Below are 21,025 nucleotides of genomic sequence, written 5' to 3' on the forward strand. Positions count from 1 at the left end.
TTAAAATCAGAAAAATGTACACTGGGTGGCGCAGTCGGTTAAGCGTCCGACTTCAGCCAGGTCACGATCTCGCGGTCCGTGGGTTCGAGCCCCGCGTCAGGCTCTGGGCTGATGGCTCGGAGCCTGGAGCCTGTTTCCGATTCTGTGTCTCCCTCTCTCTCTGCCCCTCCCCCGTTCATGCTCTGTCTCTCTCTGTCCCAAAAACATTCTCATTTCAGATGAGGGGGAAGTTGTCTATAGTCAAATTATCTTGGCTATTTTAAATATTAAATATGTTACTTTATTTAAGCTTGGCTGTAGAGGATTTATTTCATCTTAACATTTAGATGCACATTAAAGTACAAATCACAAATCAGTTGAGAGCCAACGTAGATAATGATTCTGTGTTCTCTCCTATAAAGTCAGCAATGTGCCAGTCCCTGAATATGTGTGGTCGTGTTTTGGATGGAAACATGATATTGGTGCTATTTCACTGTTTAGGGTAGTCCCTCTAAATGGAATCCCAGCAGAGAGCTTTGAGATTTCTATCAGTGTCCTTAAGTGTTATTTACACTCAACAGAGAGGATTCCATTTTGGTGAATTCAACAGAACCCTGGAGCTGTTCAAGAGTATGAAGTTCTTTTTGAAAGCTACTGAGTAGCTTGGGGAAAAAAGCTACAGGAGTATTTGGATGAAGTGTTCTTTCTAAGGCAAGACTTTTCTCACTCCTCTACCACCTGTTTGAGTTTTCTCAGTTATCTGAGGGCAGTAAATATATTATGCTCTGTGCCCCTTAATAATTATGCTTTGGTCTTAATTCATTAGCAACTTCTTTGCAAAAAGGAGAATGCAGAATCTTATTTCTGCAGAAGCTGATAATTTAAGGAAAGAAAAGACAAAGGATAAGTCGTATCATAAGGCAACCAACAGAGAAGAAACAATTACCCATTTCATTGCTAATCTTAAAAAAATTTTTTTTAACATTTATTATTTTTGAGAGTGAGAGAGACAGAGCGTGAGCAGGGGAGGGGTAGAGAGAGAGGGAGACACAGAATCAGAAGCAGGTTCCAGGCTCTGAGCTGTCAGCACAGAGCCCGATGTGGGGCTCAAACTCACAAACCTTGAGATCATGACCTGAGCCGAAGTTGGATGCTTACCCGACTGAGCCACCTAGGCGCCCCAGATAGCTAATCTTTTCATAAGTGAAAACTGGCTGCTAGGTTTTACTTAACAAGCGCATTTAAAAACTATACTTCAGGGGCGCCTGGGTGGCGCAGTCGGTTAAGCGTCCGACTTCAGCCAGGTCACGATCTCGCGGTCCGGGAGTTCGAGCCCCACGTCAGGCTCTGGGCTGATGGCTCGGAGCCTGGAGCCTGTTTCCGATGCTGTGTCTCCCTCTCTCTCTGCCCCTCCCCCGTTCATGCTCTGTTTCTCTCTGTCCTAAAAATAAAATAAAAAACGTTGAAAAAAAAAATTTAAAAACTATACTTCAGGGTTACCTGGGCGGGTCAGTTGGTTAAGCGTCTGACTTCAGCTCAGGTCATGATCTAACAGTTTGTAAGTTCAAGCCCTGTGTCGGGCTTTGCGGTGACAACGTTGAGCCTGCTTCACATTTTCTGTCTCCCTCTCTCTCTGCTCTTCCCCTGCTCGCTCTCACTCTCTCTCAAAAATAAACAAACATTAGGACTTTTTCTAAAACTTAGAAAAATAAAAAAAAAACTATACTTCAGAATTGAACAGTATTCTACTTATATATTTCAGAAAAATCTGTTTAAAAGTTCTATATTAATTCCTGTCCTTATAAACATCCCACAAAAACTCTACATAAGTGGATGAAAACAATTACATGGAAGGACATAATTCCAGTTATCTTTTTTTATATAAAGTATGTACTATATGAGCACTAAACAAACTGCACATCACACTCAAAACTCTGGAAGAAAGCCACTCAATGCCTTCTCTGTGCCAGCAGCCTAGACATCACCTGGGAGATGGCAAGAAATACAGACTCTCAGGCCCCACCCCAGAGCCCACTGCATCAGCGGGAGCCATCAGTTAGCTCTCCAGATAATTCAGATGTACACTTGAAGACAACGGTTGGGAGGCAGGGCACATGTGTGCCAGAATCCCCTGGGGACCTGCTGAAAATACACCTGCCAAGGCTGTCCCTGGTGGTCCAGGGGACCTGGAAGGAAGGGGCAGAGGCATATGTATTGTAAAGAAGCTTCAGGGTGTAGGTGCCTGGCTGGCTCGGTCGGAGGAGTGTGCCACTCTTGATCTCAGGGCCATTAGTTCAAGCCCCACATTGGGTGTAGCGATTACTTAAATAAAAACTTAAACAAACACACAAACAAAAAAGCTTCAGGGTGATTCTGAAGCAGCTTCCTGGTTAAGACATCATCCTTTAAAAAGATTTTAACCAAATCTCGAACATGTTCATTATTATACCCCTACTATTTACGCAGTCTGTTTCATACCATGGGTGCTGGTGCCAGATTAGACTGTGTTCTCACTTTCCCTACTGGGTAGTGTCTGACAGACTAAGCTTACAGAATTTCTTCTCAATTCAAAAGAATGAAAATGACTCTCCACCGAGGTTTTAAAAATAATTACCTTGTTAGGTAACAGATTCCATAGAAGGTCTGAATGTTTGTTTCTTTTCCAATTTGATGCCATAATGCCACCAACCCCCTTCCACTATCCTAATAGCTCCTGGCTAGATTCTTAAAATTTTTTCTTCAAAGTACATCCAGTAATTGTTACTTTGTTGGTAAATACTACATGAGAATAGGTTGCTTTTAATATATATTCCAATGTATATTTATTAAAAGCAACCTGTTCTCATGTGTTACCAACCACTATTTTACTGGTTATATGTATATAATTTCTCTTTTAAATAAGCAGGCTATATACCAGTTGGCCTTGTTTTTTCCTTGAAGTATAATTTCCATGAAGACTATACTAGAAAAAAAAAAAAGACTATACTAGACATATTTACTAAGCTTCGTAAAATTACTTTAATTCGGCATATGGTCCTGCCTTCAATAAGCACTAGGCACAAAACAGGATTTGTAATTATTATGCTTGTAATGTTAAACTCAAGATAGTATTTTGGGGGGTGATTTTGTTTTGACAAAGGTAACAAGAAAAACATAAACCTTTCATCTTTAACAGAAACAAATTGTGACCTGGTTGCTTATTTTATAAAACAGATTTATTTAACACACTTCTGACTTCACTCACCTGTTAAATGGATTAATCAATTGCATTTTTCCATACTCCAAATGGCAATGCCATTTCAAGCATTCTTAAAATGTTGAATTATATTCAAAATTAGTATCAATCAATCTCTACATATAGATAGAAGGAAATATGAGCATAATAATTAAGCCCTTTTTTCCAAGGACCATGGAGAGAAATACCAAATAATGTCCACCCTTATACGAAGCTATGAATAACTTCTTGTAGTTAATATTCTAGAATGAGCATTTAAAAGTTCCTTCAAAGCAACTATGTTAGGCACACATAAAGTAATACTACTAATTCTCAAAATGCTTTTGGGTTTTGCTTTAGATCTCTCCAATACAGGGGCACCTGGGTGGCTCAGTTGGTTAAGTGTCCAACTCTTGATTTCCACTCAGGTCATGATCTCAGGCTTCGTGAGTTCGAGTCCCATGTCTGCACTGACAAAGCGGAGTCTGCTTGGAATTCCCTCTTTCTCCCTCCCTCTCTGACCCTACCCTGCTCACTGTCTCTCAAAATAAACAAACAAATTTAAAAACCCAAAAAACAACAAATACCTCTCCAATACGCCACGTAAGAAAACTGGCTTCACTAGCCAATTGTTACCCATTTTAATTGGGATTAAAAATGGCATTTCCTGGTAAGAACACCAACTTTATTTATCCCCACTTAGATCTAAACTAATTAAATTAATTAAAAAATTAATTCCATCTTCAGTAGAGAGAGCTGTCACTAATGGTATTCAAAGGAATGTATCACAGAAACATTCCAAAATTATCTAAGTGATAAAAAGCACCATACTGGAATAGGGGATACAGCTTCTCCAGTTAAGTATGCTTCTTTGGATGTGAAACATATGACTAATTTGTTAAGGGTCACATGATGTCACTTATAATTTATGCATTATATCCCTTCCTTTCAATCATCTAGAAATAAATAAAATGAAAATAGGTATTTTTCATCATAAGCAAACCTAAATTTCTAGTGGGCAATAAAATCGCATCATTGAAGCAAATTAAATTTAGGGTATTACCTTTATTAAATAAAAAAGTTACACTATGATTTTTATACACTATTGAAAACAATGACTATTTTGTTTATTTGTCTAAGGGCAGCAATACTTCCCACTTCTCTCTCATGATGTTAAAGCTTCAAATTAGGTCCAGAAAATAAATAACAGGGTAGATTTTTCACATTTCTCTAGATTTATCAACTCGAAAGGGATTTCAGAGCATAAAGATAAAATGAGGCAGACAAAAAGAAGACTTGCAGATACTGACAGTTTGTCCTCAGAATTTGGTTAAATTTGGCTTCTTAAAATTCTATACTCCTATCCACAGAAGTAAATTTCGATTCTAGGGCTGGGGAGAGAAGATCATTACTATAATAGTAAATAGTGAATACTTTGGCAAGCAAGAATAAGAGCACAAGTGAAGCATTGATAAATACATTTGGAACATCTCTTTGATGTGGTATGAGCTACAAATCAGAATGAAAGCATTATGGTTATTTGATTGCAGGGTCCTGGTGGGCATTAACAATATAGCCAACACATCTACCCTCTACAGAAGTATAAATTCATGAAAAGAATAAGTCAAGCAAAGCAGTGGGGGAAAATAAAACACAGGAAAAAACCATAAATTTGAGAACATTCTCTCTTTTTGTCTGAAAAAAACGGGTTCCCTGAAGCATGGAAAGTATTTCTCAGTGGGTATGCTTCTATTCTGTTATCAGGGGAGGGCTTAATGCAGATTCTGGCCAATCATAAACATCTGGCAGCAACGAATCATATTCACTTCGCCATATTCTTTCTCTAATGTACTTGGCCTTGTCCTCAGGTTCTGGGTATCGAAAAGCCATTTTGTTAGCATACAGGTATTCTGTAACCTGAAAAATAAGTAAGATTACTGTGTAGGCTCTGAATATCAACCTGATTGAGAGAAAAGGTACTATTCAAACACAGAGAAATGAATTTAGAAGAGTGACGTTTTTCTTTTTTCAAAATACAAAACAACATTACTTTGACTCATTTCAAACATTTGGAAACTATTAAAAGCTTAAAAGATGAAATAAAAATTATCTCCAATCTCACTGTAAGTCTGATGTGTTTTAAAGTCACCCCCCCCCCAAATATTGGCATTTCCTTCATACTTCAATCTAACAAATAATTTTAAGCTCTACTCTGTGTCAGTCAAGTAGACCTACTTGGGTAGCCTGCCCAGCCCATGTCCTTCTCCCTATTTTCAAATGGGGTGTAGGAGACTCTACTTCCTACCCACAGGTGACTGGACTCCGGTGAAAACCTAACCCACAATGAGCCAGGTAGTTTTTGCTCTAGAATCTGGATTAAGAGACACAGAAATTATTATAAATCAGGTGTTGGGCACTGAACTGTAAGGTCAAGTAAAGTTAGGGCTGGGACTTACACATGGAAACTCACTACCACCATCATGGAGTGCCAACCATGTTCTATGTGCTTTACATGGACATTTCATTTAATCCTCACAAGAATCCTATGAGGTAAGTACTGATAGTATTATTTTCATTTTACATATGAGGGCACTGAAGTGTGAGGAGTTTAAGTAACTTGCCCAAGACAGTTAAAAGAGAGCTGAGTTTTAAACCCAAAGCATTCTGATTATAGATCCCAGGCCCTATACGGTTAAGCTAGATTACCTCCCACGTCACTTGGCTTGAATGGATTTCTGGTATTTGTAACCAAGTCACACACCATGACTGGTGATGAGGATAAACGCTCTGAGCCTCAATTTTGATGTAAAATGAGGTAGTACAAAAAGCTTCCTTACAGGATATAGCACAGTGCCTGTGAAATAGTCAATTCTCAAGTCACGGTTTCATTTTAACTTAAAAAACAATGTAGTGGCAAAGAGTAAAAAAAATACTTAAACAATTATGCCTTTCTCCTCCTAGTCTAGTTCCCATTCTAAATGGTGATCATTATTGAAGTTTATTTCAGCTCTCTAAGAAAAAAACTTAACAAAAACGGAAGGTTATTAAAAATAAGCTTTCATCCCAGGGGCTCAACGTTCCTGTATTTTGCGATGAAAATATGTTTCAATTATTTTCTGGCCTATTGTAAGAAACATATTTGTACCCACGGAAAAGACCGGGGCAAGGCAGGAGATCAGAGTGAGTTCTCCTTGGTCAGGTAGGCATGCAGTAGGTGACTGGTAGCTATAAAGAGATGCTCAGTGGCTGTGGGTTGGGGTGGGGGACAGAAACAAAGCACTGCCTAGTCTCCTGATCCCTTGTTCTTAAAAAGGAAAGCCTCAGTGAAGGAGAAAATTCTCTACTCTAGGGAAGGGGAAGAGACATGATCTGGGGGCTGTACTCCTGTGCCAACTCCTAAACACAGGTATCTCCTATTTCATACGACCTTCCATCTGGGCACGACGGTAACCTCTTGACTGACACGTTCCCAAATCTTTCCCACATGTAATATCATTCTATAAATTCTAAAGCTGAACTCTTTCCATCCTAGTTCTGGGCTCTAAAATCCTCAGTTGTTTTGCAACAGTAAGGTATTCAGACTCTTTAGCCTGGCATTCATGTATCTGTACAAGCTGGCCTTAAGATAACTTTCAAATCCTGTCTTATGCCATTTTCCTACCTATACTTTAGATTCCAGCTCAACTGGAGTGGCTGTTTTTATTTTTTAGGATTTTATTTTTAAATAATTTCTACACACAACCACGGGGCTTGAACTCATGACTCTGAGACCAAGAGTCGCACACTCTACCGAATGAGCCAGCCAGGTGCCCCTGGATTGGCTGTTATTTCTTAAACATATCATCCTTTACTCTAATTCCCAACCTTTGTTTAGTTTATGAGTACTAAAATAATGCAAAAATAACATTTATAGTCAAAGGGGTAAAAATCTTAGGATCATCAGTATACAGTCAAAAATGTGGTTGATAAATTCTGCATCTAATCTTGGTGTTTAAGAAAATTTTAGTAATCTGGGAATGAAGCCTACTTCTTTAAAAAGATGAAAGAATATTTATTTCAACCAAAAGCTAGTATCACATTCAATATTAAAATATAAGGATGTTCTTATCAACTGAGTTGCTTAAAACTGATCTTAAGGGTAAAAAAAAAAGAGCAATACATATAAATTAATAATACAATTGCTTGCAATTGATTTAAAACTCAAAATTCCAAAAGAGTTAGTTAAGAGACCATTAAAAGAATAAAAACTGGGGACGCCTGGGTGGCTCGGTAGGTTAAACTTCTGACTCTTGATTTCAGCTCAAGTCATGATCTCCAGTTCGTGAGATGGAGCAGCACAGGGCCCATTTGGGATTCTCTCTCTTCCTCTCTCTGCCCTTCCCCGACTCAGATTCTCTCTCTCAGAATAAATAAACTTAAAAAAAAAAAAAAAGAATTAAGATTGTTCAACCAACTAGTTATCAAGTAAATTCATAAAAATTAATACCTCCCCTATATGGCAGAAATGACTAGCAAGGAAACAGATATGGAAAGAAAAACTTTTTTCGTTATAAAGAACACAAAATTTTAAATATCCAGGAAAATAAGTATTCAGCAATGTACCACATTTATAGAAGAAAACAACAAAATGATATTGAAAGACTTAAAAAAAAAAAGAAAAAGATTGTGGTCAGTGAAAAGAGACACTGATGGGGAAGAAGAGTCAATACTAAAAGACAACTGTACCAATTTAATTTATAAGTATGATAGTTTCATACGTAGTTGCAGGGTTTTCTTTGAACTCAAAAACTGATCGAAAAATTCATCCAAAAAAAGCACAGTTTAAACAAATCCTAAAAAAACATAATGATGGGAAGGAACTATATAGTATAAAATAATACATATTATATATGCCACAATAACAATTATTTTTCTTAAGGTTTTAAGACTGTTTTTAAGTAATCTCTACGCCCAACTCACAACCGCCAGATCAGGAGTCACATGCTCTACCGACTGAGCCAGCCAGGCACCCCACATACCACAATAATTTTAACAGTGCCTAGTAATAGGCCAATATAGTTAGCAACAGACTCTCAAGATATGAGGACTGTATGTTAATAAAAGGACCATTCTCCATTAATTGGTGCTGGGGCAACTGGTTAACTACTCCGAAAAAAATGTTTCTCTATCTCACATCATATTCTAAAATAATTCTGAGGGGTTAAAAAGTTTTATGTTATTAAAACACGCAGGTAGATATTTATATGATTTTGGGAGTGGGGGAAAGGCATTAACATCCATAAAGGGTGAAGAAACAATCCACAGAGTAGACACATCATTCCATAAAAAAAACTTTTGAAATATGGCATTCCACAAGTTAAAATAAACGGCAAACGGGAAAATACCTGCACCACAGCCAAGAGGAGGATCACGACACTTAATATATACAGAGCCTTTATAAGTTAGTATTAGAAAGAAAACAACCAGTACAATATAAAAACAAGCAAAAGTCGAGGTGGCTGAGTTGGTTAAGCATCTGACTTTGGCTCAGGTTATGATCTCACAGCTCATGAGTTCGAGCCCTGTGTCAGGCTCTGTGCTGACAGCTTGGAGCCTGGAATCTGCTTTGGATTTTGTGTCTCCCTCTCTCTCTGCCTCTTCCTCCCTCCCTCCCTCCCTCCCTCTCTCAAAAATAAATAAACGTTAAAAAAGATTTTTAAAAACAACGAGATATAATTCTCCACCTATTAAGTATCTATGATTAAAAAAACACTAAGTATTGGCAAAAGTGTGGGAAAACAGATGTATTTCATATCTAATATGTACAATGTAAACTGATACTTTTTTCCTGAAGATATGTGATGGTAATTCATATCAGAAGCCTTAGCATAGTAATACTTTTTGTTCTTATGATTAGACATTTATCTTACACAATCACAAATGTGTGCAAAAATTTATCTAAGGATGTTCATTACAATATTTCTAACAAAATGAGAAATGCTTAAAGTCCAAAAATACAGAAATGGTTAAACAAATTATGATATACCAACAAAGAGAACACCATGCAGCATTATTAACAGTCATACAGGAGAATTACTACTGATTTACATGGGAAAAGGTTTACAATATACTTAATGGAGAAAGTGCAGTGAAGAACCAATTATAAAAACAGTCACAGGTGACTGCATGTGTGTGCAGATGTATGCATGTGTTTGGGAAGAAGAAAGACTAGAAGATAACAAATCCAGAATAATAATGTGGGTTACATCCTGGCAGAAAGAATATGGGTCACCTAAAATTTCTTCTTTGTACTCTTGAAATGTTTCAAACTTGTCTCTGTAAACTTGTGCTACTTGCATAAGAATACGCCATTCAAATTTATGTGAGGAGGTATAAATTAATACTTACCTTAATAGCAATGTTAATAGAAACTTCCTGAATATCAGCAAGTGGTGGGTAAAGTCTCCCTTGAGCTAGCTCTTTATCTGTCAATTGATTTGCCAGTGCCTGAAGAGAAAGACAGCATTTTACTTTTGTTTAAATAACACAGAATAAGGATCTAATAAAATGGGAAAGGGGTTTGGGGAGCAGTAAATCATACAGGTATCATAATTCTCCTTACTTTTATGAGGAATATGCTTAAAGCACTGCAGAAATTAAACCTGTTCACCACTAAACAATAAATAACCAGATTTAAAGGCTTATTGACAAATGCTTCTTAACACATACAAAGTTTGGCATAATTACAACAGCTGCTATGAAAACAGACATTAAAATTTGTATTAACACGAGTTCTTCAAAACTCATATTGCAGTCTGGCGCTCCAAAAGGCCAGCACACTCCAAATAAACCAGTATTTGTCCATTAAAAAAATGAAGGTGCCATGTATATCACCTTCAGATGTATATACTCCATATATATGTATATTCACTACACATACACACACACACACACACATATACATACTATACATATACTATACAGGTACAGTACATGTCATAAGTATGAAAGGATTCGTAACATGCAATCAAACATCTAAAACATCATGATAAAAATGAATTTTAGGCAAACATAGATGGGCAAGTCACAAAATCAACAGATGAAGAACTTCCTTTCCATTCATAAGGCGGATTTGACCCATTCTCTATCTCTCTGATTTTAATTAGGATCCATTCATCTTTATAACTCATCCTTTAGGGGCGCCTGGGTGGCTCAGTCGGTTGGGCGGCCGACTTCGGCTCAGGTCAAGATCTCGCGGTCCGTGAGTTCGAGCCCCGCGTCGGGCTCTGTGCTGACTGCTCAGAGCCTGGAGCCTGTTTCAGATTCTGTGTCTCCCTCTCTCTGACCCTCCCCCGTTCATGCTCTGTCTCTCTCTGTCTCAAAAATAAATAAACGTTAAAAAAAATTAAAAAAAAAATAATAACTCATCCTTTATAAAACAGCCAAACAATATTTAGTACGTGTGCTGCCGAAGTGAGCACTGCCCAACACTATTTAAAGCATTTACCTTTGCAGCTTCTAGGAAAACATGGTCACTAATATGCCGGGTGTTACAGAGAATAACAGCTAAAGCCACACCTAGAAAACATTATAAATAGTTTATTTAGTAAGGTCACTTTTCAAATTATGAAAGGAGCCAAATAAATTCCAACACTTAAAGCAAATTAATGGTAACCCACTTCCCCCCCAAAACAAAGCAGCCAAGAGAAAACAGAAATCTGAGAGTTAAAAATCAAGTGATCTTTGTTAACTGTTACAATTCTTATTTACCAGAACAATTTTAGAAATAGCAAATGGCTTTTCTCAATTTAACAGTTAGCAAAATTACAACGCATACAATTCATCAACACTTGTTACAAGAAACATCAATCCCCAGCCCACCTCTAAACACCTTTCCACTTCTTAGACGTTACTATGGACTTCTATAGAGGCAATTACTTTCCATTCTTTTAGTTGATTATTTTAATGTTTCTCTCTCTCACTCTTCAACAGCTTGCTTGAATTTCTCCTGACTGACTTCTGAGTTTTAGAGATCACTGATTCCTTCCTGCAGGAAATAAGTGTGTTGGCTTTCCTTCACATTTCCAGCCTCCTCCCTTCTTCCCACATGGTTAGGGCACAACTTTGGCTGAACCAATATTGTTTATGTTATTAGGACTTCGTAAGTGTTACTTGCAGCTGAGCCATTATTAACACCCTGTCATGATTATTTCTCCTCTCCTGCATAACCTTTTGTTTTCCCTGAAGTTACTGTCCGGCTGTTCTCCTTGTTTTAGATTTTCTGTACTTAAAATCACTTCATCCTGAAACACTCATTTAACTGCCTAAATCATGAAGTGTTTCAGCTCCCGGACATAGTCTCTTCTTTCATCCTCTAGAAGAAACCTGTGCTGAAGCTCCCATCTGGTATGGCTGCTGTGCATCCCAGACACAGAGTTGTCATCCTGGAAAAACCCCGATTTTCATGGGGACTCCCTTTGCTTCTGAGTTCACTTCCTAAATCCCACTTCTTCCTAGTTGTTTGTTACTTCTCTTTTTGGTAGGATACATTCTCCTGTAGTTTTCTGAAGATGCTCCCTCTCCTCTCCCCTCCTTTTTTCTACTACTTTCTACTTATTTGATAGTTTCTTTGGGTTTACAATTCTAGTTTGGAAATAATTTCCTATCAGAATTGTAAGCATTATTCCAACACCTTCTAACTGCCAGCTAGATTGAGCTGATTGAGAAATCAGTGCCAATTTGATTCTCGATCCTTTTCAGTAATTATCTTTTAGCTGTATCTCAGGAAGTATTAGGATCTTTTTTCATACTGAATGCTCTGTAATTTCCCAGCGATGTGCCTTGAGGTTCATGACTTTCACACACCACGTTTGGCACTCAGTGGGAGGGCCTTCCTATCTAGAAACTTGGATCTTTCAGTTTGGGGAACTGTTCATGAAGTTTTTCATAATTTTCTTCCCTCCATTTATCTGTTGTCTTTCTAAAATTTCTGTTTTCTGATATTGTACTTCCGGGACTAGTCTGCTAATTATCTTATTTTCCACCCCTTGTTCTTTGCTCTATTTCTAAGTGACTTCCTCAGCTTTTTCTTTCTTTCTTTTTTTTAATGTTTGTTTATTTTTGAGAGCAAGTGGGAGAGAGGCAGAGAGAGACAGAGACCCAGAATCCTGAGCTGGTTCTGTCCTATCAGCACAGAGCCCAAAATGGGGCTTGAACTCATGAACTGTAAGATCATGACCTGAGCCAAAATCAAGAGTCAAACGCTTAACCAACTGAGCCACCCAGGAGCCCCCTTAGCTTTTTCTTATAATCCTTCTGCTATCAAACTTTTCATTTTCAAGCACTCATTTTTGTTTCTAATTAAAAAAAATAAAATTCTGTCTTGTTTCTGGAACAGAATATTTTTGTCTCCATTGACAGTTTTTTAACTTTCCTTCTCCCCACCTAATCCCTGCTTCTTTCTAAAAGGCTTTTTTTTTTTCTTGTTTATTTGGTCTCTTTTATGAAATACATTGCTCATATAAGAGATTTTCCTCAGCTGATTAGTAATCTTTGAGTGTTTCTCATATGAGCGTTAGGCACTAGAATGATGGTAGCTCTGAGGTGAGGATGGGGTTTGCCCACTCCGAGAATCACTGCGGTGGCTTGGCTTTTAATCGCCCTACTTTCTGGCACCTTTGTCCTCAACTGTGTCTGGCGTCTTCCAGTCTAGAAATTCTCAGTTTTACACTATTCAAAAGGTATCCCAACAGTCTTCACCAGAGTGGGGAAGCACAGTTATCTAATTACCCAAGGATGAGAAGAAAATCAGGTGGTTAATAGCTTCCTTATTTAATCCAGCCTCTAGATAATATATATATTTTAGAAAGTGGAGCATTTGTTCTATCTACAGTTAATGTTGTTACTTAAATATCTGGGGCAAGATCTATAGTCTTCTTATATTTTTCTTTTTGATTCCACATTCCTTTTTTTCCTCTATATTCTTGACTTTCAGATTTTTAAAAAAATTTTTAAAAAATATTTTATTTATTTTTGAGAGGGAGAGTGCAAGCGGGGGAGGAACAGAGAGAGAGGGAGACTCAGAATCCGAAGCAGGCTCCAGGCTCTGAGCTGTCAGCACAGAGCCCCACGCGGAGCTCAAATTCATGAACTGCGAGATCATGACCTGAGCCAAAGTTGGACGCTTAACCGACTAAGCCACCCAGGCTCCCCTCAGATTTTTAAAAATCATTTCATTTCCTCCTCAAAGGTTCTCTCACCATAGCTGGGAAGTTTTTCTAGTTTTCTAGTGATTATCCTAAAATTTATAACATGCACCCGTATGAAAATTCTACGTAAATCTCTAATTTACCCTCCTGACACAAGGCAAGTCCCTCATAACAGTTTAACTCTACTTAACCAACAAGCTTTGTATTATTGTTGCTCCTTTCAAGTAAATCTTTTTCCTCTGGCTGCATTCAGTCTTCACTTTGTTGTTGTCTGCTAAAGCCTCACAATGATGTTCCCGGATGTGGCCTTCTTTTTATTTATCCCACATGGGTTTCACTGAGCATCCTGAATATGTGTATTGACATCATTCATCAGGTTCGAAGAAATTCTCAGCCATGAAGCCTACCAATATTGCCTCTGATTCATTCTCATGCCCATCTTCTAGGGCTTCAATAAACCACATCAATTAAATATATGCATCTGTTTTTCTATATTTTCCTCTTTGTTTGGTCTCTGGATCATTTCTTCTGGCCTATCTTACCATTTAATTCTCTTTGCTCTAATCTGCTATAAGCCCCATTCACTGAGTTCTTAAAATTTATTTTTCAATGCTAGAATTTAGTGTTACTTGGCTGAATTTTTCGAATTTGGTTTTATCTCCATAAACTAATACTAAGCATATTTGCTTCAGAACACCTGTTTGATATCTAGAATTCCAGAGTTTTCCTGTTGTTTCTGCTCCTTTTGCCTTGTGCTGTATTATCTCTTTACATGAATTTTTAACTGGGAGTGTATTTCAAAATTTGTGAAAGGAACTTGAAGACTAGGGTGGTGTTACCTTGTTCCACAGAAGATTTCTGTTTGCTTCTGCCAGGCACGTGTGGATGCCGGTAGGCCAGAATAAAGGCCTGAGGTTTTCTAGATCATCCATGTGATAGTGCAAATATACCCCTATTCCAAGGTACAGCTTTAGGGTTTCGGCCCACCAGTGGCTCACTAGAATCCCTTCCTTGGCAGGTGCCAGATGCGAACACTGGTCTTCCCTTTGTGGAAAGTACTGCTTTACTGCTCAGCCACTTCTTGCTGATCAGAGAGTGCTTCCGGCATAAGACTCCTTCACATGCTGGTTTTCTGAGCTCTGGTTCTCTCCCTAATCTTGACCCAGAATTCCCCTGAGATCAAGAGTTGCATGTTCTACTGACTGAGCTAGCCAGGTGCCCCACAAAAAAAAAAAAAAAACCAATAAACAAAAAACTTTTGAATGAATGAATGCCGCAGAAATCCCCCACATTACAGTCAACATTTTGTTAGCCTTTTGACTATTTTCAGGTTTTATTTTTGTTGTTATTTCATCCAGTTATAATTACTGGACTAAGTAATTCAAATATTATTGGAGCCTTACATGTTTACTTGCTTTATAAACAGACTTTTGGGGCGCCTGGGTGGCGCAGTCGGTTAAGCGTCCGACTTCAGCCAGGTCACGATCTCGCGGTCCGTGAGTTCGAGCCCCGCGTCAGGCTCTGGGCTGATGGCTCAGAGCCTGGAGCCTGTTTCCGATTCTGTGTCTCCCTCTCTCTCTGCCCCTCCCCCGTTCATGCTCTGTCTCTCTCTGTCCCAAAAATAAATAAACGTTGAAAAAAAAAATTTTATAAACAGACTTTTGTCTTCTTTTTTTTTTTTTTTTAATCATTTTATTTCTCATCCGTCCTCACCACTTCAAGTTTTTTTTTTTTAATGTTTGTTTATTATTTAGAGACAGAGATAGAGCATGAGCATGGGAAGGGCAGAGAGAGAGGGAGATAGAGAATCCAAAGCAGGTTCCAGGCTCTGAGTGGTCTGCACAGAGCCCAACATGGGGCTCAAACTCACAAACCTTGAGATCGTGACCTGAGCCAAAGTCGGACGCTTAACCAACTGAGCCACCCAGGCTCCCGTCTTCTTGTTTTAAAGCCCATTTTTACCACCACCACCAATTTATTTTTACATCTATATTTATAGTGCTAATAATGGTTATTAATAAAGTTAGGACTTTGTAGTGCTGTATAAAATAATCAATTGCCAAATTCCTTACTAGTTAAATAAGATACAGAAAATGACTTTGTTAAAATGAACAGAGGGGCGCCTGGGTGGCACAGTCGGTTAAGCGTCCAACTTCAGCCAGGTCACGATCTCGCGGTCCGTGAGTTCGAGCCCCGCGTCGGGCTCTGGGCTGATGGCTCAGAGCCTGGAGCCTGTTTCCGATTCTGTGTCTCCCTCTCTCTCTGCCCCTCCCCCGTTCATGCTCTGTCTCTCTCTGTCCCAAAAAAATAAATAAACGTTAAAAAAAAAAAATTAAAAAAAAAATGAACAGAAAGGTATTCTTTTCCATGTTCTTATGCTTTTATGCCACAGAAATATTGTTGGATAGAACAGATTGATTTTGAATATTATCAAGTTCGAGAAAGAGATCACTGGTGATGGGAGAGTTTCTACTACAGATACTAGGTCTCCAAGAGATAAGCAGGGTAGACCTCTAGACATAAAACTGCCACATGGAAGGAAAAGGAGGAAAAGCGTTGGGATATTCACAGGCTAAAAGTCTTTGACAACAGTTGTAACATGCTTGCTTGATGCCAGCCCATGTACACTAAAAATCTACCTGTCATGAAATCTTAGAGTCTGCTCTCAGCTCTTCAGGGAGAGGCCCACAAGGAGAAAGACACACATACAAGGGAAATTCAGATCAAATCCCTATTTTACTAAACATAGTCTCTCATTAAAATGAATGAACTAAGGATCACCAGAAATTTATAGAAAATGAACAGCACAAAAGAAGAAATATTTAAAAGAATCTTAGCCCTTAGGAGACATTTGAAAGGATACTGCAACCTTTAAAAAAAAAATAAAAGTGGATATTAAAAAAAAGAGTGATTTTAGGACAAGAAAAAGGTATTGGGAATAAAAAAGGTATTTGAACCTACTAAACTGATGACATGTGATATTAAACACTGTTAATTTCATGTGGTTATGATACTAGTACTATGGTGATATTTAGATTAAAAAATTACTTTTTCAGAGATATATACTGAAGTAGTTATGAACAAAATTATATAACATCTCTGATTTGCTTTAAAATAACCCAGTGAGGAAGGCACGAGTGGGAATATATGGTTACCTGTTGATAACTGCTGAGGTGTAGGAGACTGGAGCATGGAACTTTGTTCTTCCCTCTGCTTTTGTGTATGTTTGAAAATTCTTATAATAAAAAAGATTTTGGGGTTTTTTGGTTATTTTTATTTTGTTATATTTATATTTGGTTATTTTTATTTTGTTATATATTTGGTTATATATAATATTTATTTTATATTGTTATTGTGTTATTTTATTTTAAGCAGGCTCCACACCCCATGTGGGGCTTGGACTCACAACCCTGAGATCAAGAGGTGCATGCTCTACTGATTGGGCCAGCCAGGTACCCCACAAAAAAAGACTTGAAACATACACTAAAAGTGCTAAAAACAGATGAATGAATGAATGCCACAGAAATCCCCCACATTACGGAATAAAAAAGGCAGAGGTGAATATGTGAAATAAAATTTACAACTCCAGAACAATAGAGGGATTTGACCGCGGTCTAACATAAGTTCTGTAAGAGGAAAACAGCAACAATGGAAGGGAAAAATGAGAAAGAAACAAAAAGTTACAAAAAATCCTTTGGAAAAGACATAGTGAACTGGCCCACACACATACATGCATAATAAATGGAAATTAAGCCTAAACCTGGATGCATCCTGGTAAGCTTTCAGAAATCCAAAGAGAAAATTTTAAACATTTTTAGGAAGAAAAAGCTAGTATTGCATGAAGAAATGAGAATCTTAATGACATCAAATTTCTCAACAGCAACACTGGCCACTAAAAGGAGAAATATTTTCAAAGATCTGAGAGAATGGGCTTTCAGTCTACAAATCTCTACCCAACCAAACTATCAAGTGAGAAGACAAAATAAAGACATTTTAAGATATGTAAAAACTCGGGAACATTTCATCCATGCTCAATAAAAACACTTACTCAAAAATGCATTCCAAAAATTGAGACCAAGACAGAAATAGGACACATGCGTGTGAGAGAGGACAATAACATGGGGCACAAGAAGTAGTCAACTGTGGAGCAGGATCTAGGAGAAACGAAGAAAGCTAACAGGAAATTAAAGAAAGATTCACTATACTTGACACCTGAAAGACTTTTGAGTTTCAAACATTTTGTAGTATAGAATTCTGTATTCAAATCATACTTGTTTAGACATAAATGATCTATAATTATGTAATTTTAGAATCAATCCATAGACAAAGCACAGAAAACAACAGAACATAATGTAAATGTCCAAAAACCCTCTCTACAGTGTAGAAATACTAACTGACCAAAATTGAGAGATGGAATAAGAACAGATAAGAAAGCTAAGTACCAGATTTTTCAACTGTGGCAAACTAATAAAAACGGTCCTGGGGTGGCTGGGTGGCTCAGTCAGTTAAAGTTAAATGTCCGACTTTGACTCAGGTCATGATCTAGTGATTCTTGAGTTCAAGCCCCACGTCAGGCTCTGTGCTGACAGTTCAGAGCCTGGAGCCTGCTTCAGATTCTCTGTCTCCTTCTCTCCCTGCCCCTCTCCCACCCACACTCCTGTCTCTCTCTAAGATAAACATTAAAAAATTAAAAAAAAAAAAGTCTTAAGTTGTTATCAAAAGGTCTTTAAATATGTTCTATAAAAATAAAGGTAACTAAAAACTAAAAATAGTAATACAAATTCAGAGGTATAGAGAAGCAGCAAGGTATTAGGAGGTATGTGGACACTATTATATTTTACAGTTGGGAAGTTCATACATACTGTCTATAGCTAGAATCAAGATAAGGGAAGAGAAGTGTATCAGTGATGATGGTAACCATCAGAAAAACTCAAAGCAAACCACTGACAGTGGTTATAGCTGAGAAGTATGATAACGAGGCACCAAGAGAACACATGGGCTCTTTCCATAATTTGGCTGTTGTTGATAATGCTGTTATAAACACCGGGGTGCACGAATCCCTTTGAATTAGTATTTTTGCATTCTTTGGGTAAACACTAGTAGTACAATTGCTGGACCATAGGGTAGTTTTATTTTCTACTTTTTGAGGAACCTCCACAGTGCTTTCCAGAGTGGCTCTACCAGTGTGCATTCCTACCAATAGTGCAATGGGGTTCCCTTTTCTCCATATTCTCACCAACATCTATTGTTTCTTGTGTTGTTGATTTTAGCCATTCTGACAGGTGTGAGATGATATCTCATTGTGGTTTTGACTTGTCTTTTCCTGATGATCAGTGATGTTGAGCATCTTTTCATGTATCTATTGGCCATCTTCTTTTGAAAAGTATCTATTCATGTCCATTTTTAAATTGGGTTGTTTTTTGGGTGTTGGGTTTTATACATTGTTTACATATTTTGGATTCTAACCCTTTATCAGATATGTCATTTGCAAATATCTTCTCCTATTCCATAAGTTGCCTATTGACTGATGAATGGATAAAGATGATGTGATACACACACACACACACACACACACACACACACACACACACTGGAATATTACTCAGCCATAAAAAAGAAATGAAATCTTGCCATTTGCCAACAACATGGATGGAACTAGAATTATGCTAAACAAAATAAGTCAGTTAGAGAAAGACAAACACCATATGATTTCACTCATCTGTGGAATTCAAGAAACAAAACAAATGAGCAAAGGGGAAAAAAGAGAGAGAGAGGCAAACCAAGAAACAGACTCTTAACCATAGAGAACAAACTGATGGTTACCAGAAGGGAGGTGAGTAGAGGGATGGGTTAAATAGGTGATGGGGATTAGGGAGGGCACATGTCATGATGGGTACCCGGTGTTGTATGGAAGTGTTCAATCACTATATTGCACACCTGAAACTAATATTACACTGCATGTTAAGTGCAATTTAGATAAAAACTTAAAAAAAAAAGGAAGTACCAAAGGGAGACAAAGAGGCTTAAATAATTTTAAAACATTCTGTTCCTTCTGCATCTTTATATACCATGTAGTACATTATTTCTGTAATGAAAACAAATTTAATGAACAATATGAATACATTTATAGGGTAAATAAAGCAAGTTGGATTTGCTGAATTCCTTGAGTTTACCTGTACAAACATACCAAAATTCTATAAACACTATTGTTCATTTTATTCTTAAATTCTAAGCAATTTGGATAACTAGTTAATGTAATTAACTATTGATCTTTAACATAAATAACGGTGGCATTTACCTGGAAAAATATATACATTGTTTCCTTGGCCTGGTGTAAATACTTGCCCGTCACTGAGTTTCACTGGCTCAAATGGACTGCCACTGGCAAACAAACACCTTCCCTGTTAAGAAATGAAACAACTTCAATTTGTAACTTCATTTGGACTAAAATATTGAGGTGAATCAAAACAATGAATCAAAACAAAGTTAAATCCTGTACTAAAACAGACCAATATATTCTTTGTGAACAGACATAATTTATTATATAACGTAATACTTCCACTAAAATTCTTATTAGATGGGTGCCCGGGTGGCTCAGCTGGTTAAGCGTCTGACTCTTGATTTTGGTTCAGGTCATGATCTCATAGTTCACGGGATCGCGCCCCGCATAGGGGTCTGTGATGACAGTGCAGAGGCTGCTTGGGATTGTCTTTCCCTTTCTCTCTGCCCCTCCTCCTGCTTGCTCTCTAAATAAATAAATAAATAAATAAATATTTAAAAAATTCTTATTAGAATGATGTGTTGTTGTTTTTTTTAATGTTAGAGAGAGGCAGAGAGAGAAAGAGCACAAGTAGGGGAGAGGGCAGAGGGAGAGAGGGAATCTGAAGCAGGCTCGAGATTGGGGTTTGATCCCACGACTCTGGGATCATGACCTGAGACAAAATCGAGAGTCAGACACTCAACCGACTGAGCCACCCAGGCGCCCCTAGAATGAGGTTTTATGCATCACACACATTCAAATAAAGTTGAAAACTGCCCATTAATAAACTAAAAATCCTGACACTTCTTTTTCCTTTTAAAATGTAGATGGGCCAACAAATGCTATCCTGAATAATAAAGATTGCTGTAAACACCTGTGAATGAAGTGGAACACATCAAAAATTAAATTGTGACCACTGACTGTCCATCTGCTGTTTTTTGGCTCTGTTCCAGGAGCTTTCTATGAGTTAACTCAGTATAGCCTGTGTAAGAAACCTTCTGGGATTATCATCTCCATCTCACTGATATATAAAAAAAAAATCTCATAAAACTATGGCTTAGATGTCCAAGTGCTTTGTAAAAAGTCACGCATCACAACTGCAGCAGTTACATTTGAATCCAGACTTTTTTTTTTTTTTATATAACTCTAAAGCCCATGGTCTTTCCATTCTGCTATAATGCCCGAATTATGCAGTTCACACAAAGGTGTATGGTATACCCACACTATTACCCCAGAAAAATATGGCATGTTGCCTTGTTGAAGAAAAATAAATCTCCAAATTTGTTGTGTCACTTCTAGTACTATGCTCAACAATGGTATACAATGTTACTAGCATATTCAATATTTCTTTAAAAAAATTTTTTAGGGGCGCCTGGGTGGCGCAGT

The 21,025-nt window shown here is 37.7% G+C and overlaps 1 protein-coding gene across 2 annotated transcripts in view; it reads right to left on the reverse strand.

Annotated features, from left to right (window-relative positions):
• Nucleotides 1–4,238: 4,238 nt before the first annotated feature.
• Nucleotides 4,239–21,025, reverse strand: part of ME2 (malic enzyme 2) — a 54,150-nt gene continuing 37,363 nt past the window's right edge. For both annotated transcript variants that reach the window (XM_040478809.1, XM_040478810.1), the window contains exons 13-16: nucleotides 19,679–19,781; nucleotides 10,680–10,750; nucleotides 9,581–9,679; nucleotides 4,239–5,110 (exon numbers count right to left, since the gene is read on the reverse strand). In XM_040478809.1, coding sequence (XP_040334743.1) covers nucleotides 4,943–5,110; nucleotides 9,581–9,679; nucleotides 10,680–10,750; nucleotides 19,679–19,781 — 441 coding nt within the window. In that variant the 3' untranslated portion in view covers nucleotides 4,239–4,942. The remainder of the gene's footprint in view (nucleotides 5,111–9,580; nucleotides 9,680–10,679; nucleotides 10,751–19,678; nucleotides 19,782–21,025) is intronic.

The sequence above is a fragment of the Herpailurus yagouaroundi genome, unplaced genomic scaffold, assembly GCF_014898765.1.
Source record: "Herpailurus yagouaroundi ecotype Mexico unplaced genomic scaffold, PumYag 142, whole genome shotgun sequence".
Lineage (NCBI taxonomy): Eukaryota > Metazoa > Chordata > Mammalia > Carnivora > Felidae > Herpailurus > Herpailurus yagouaroundi.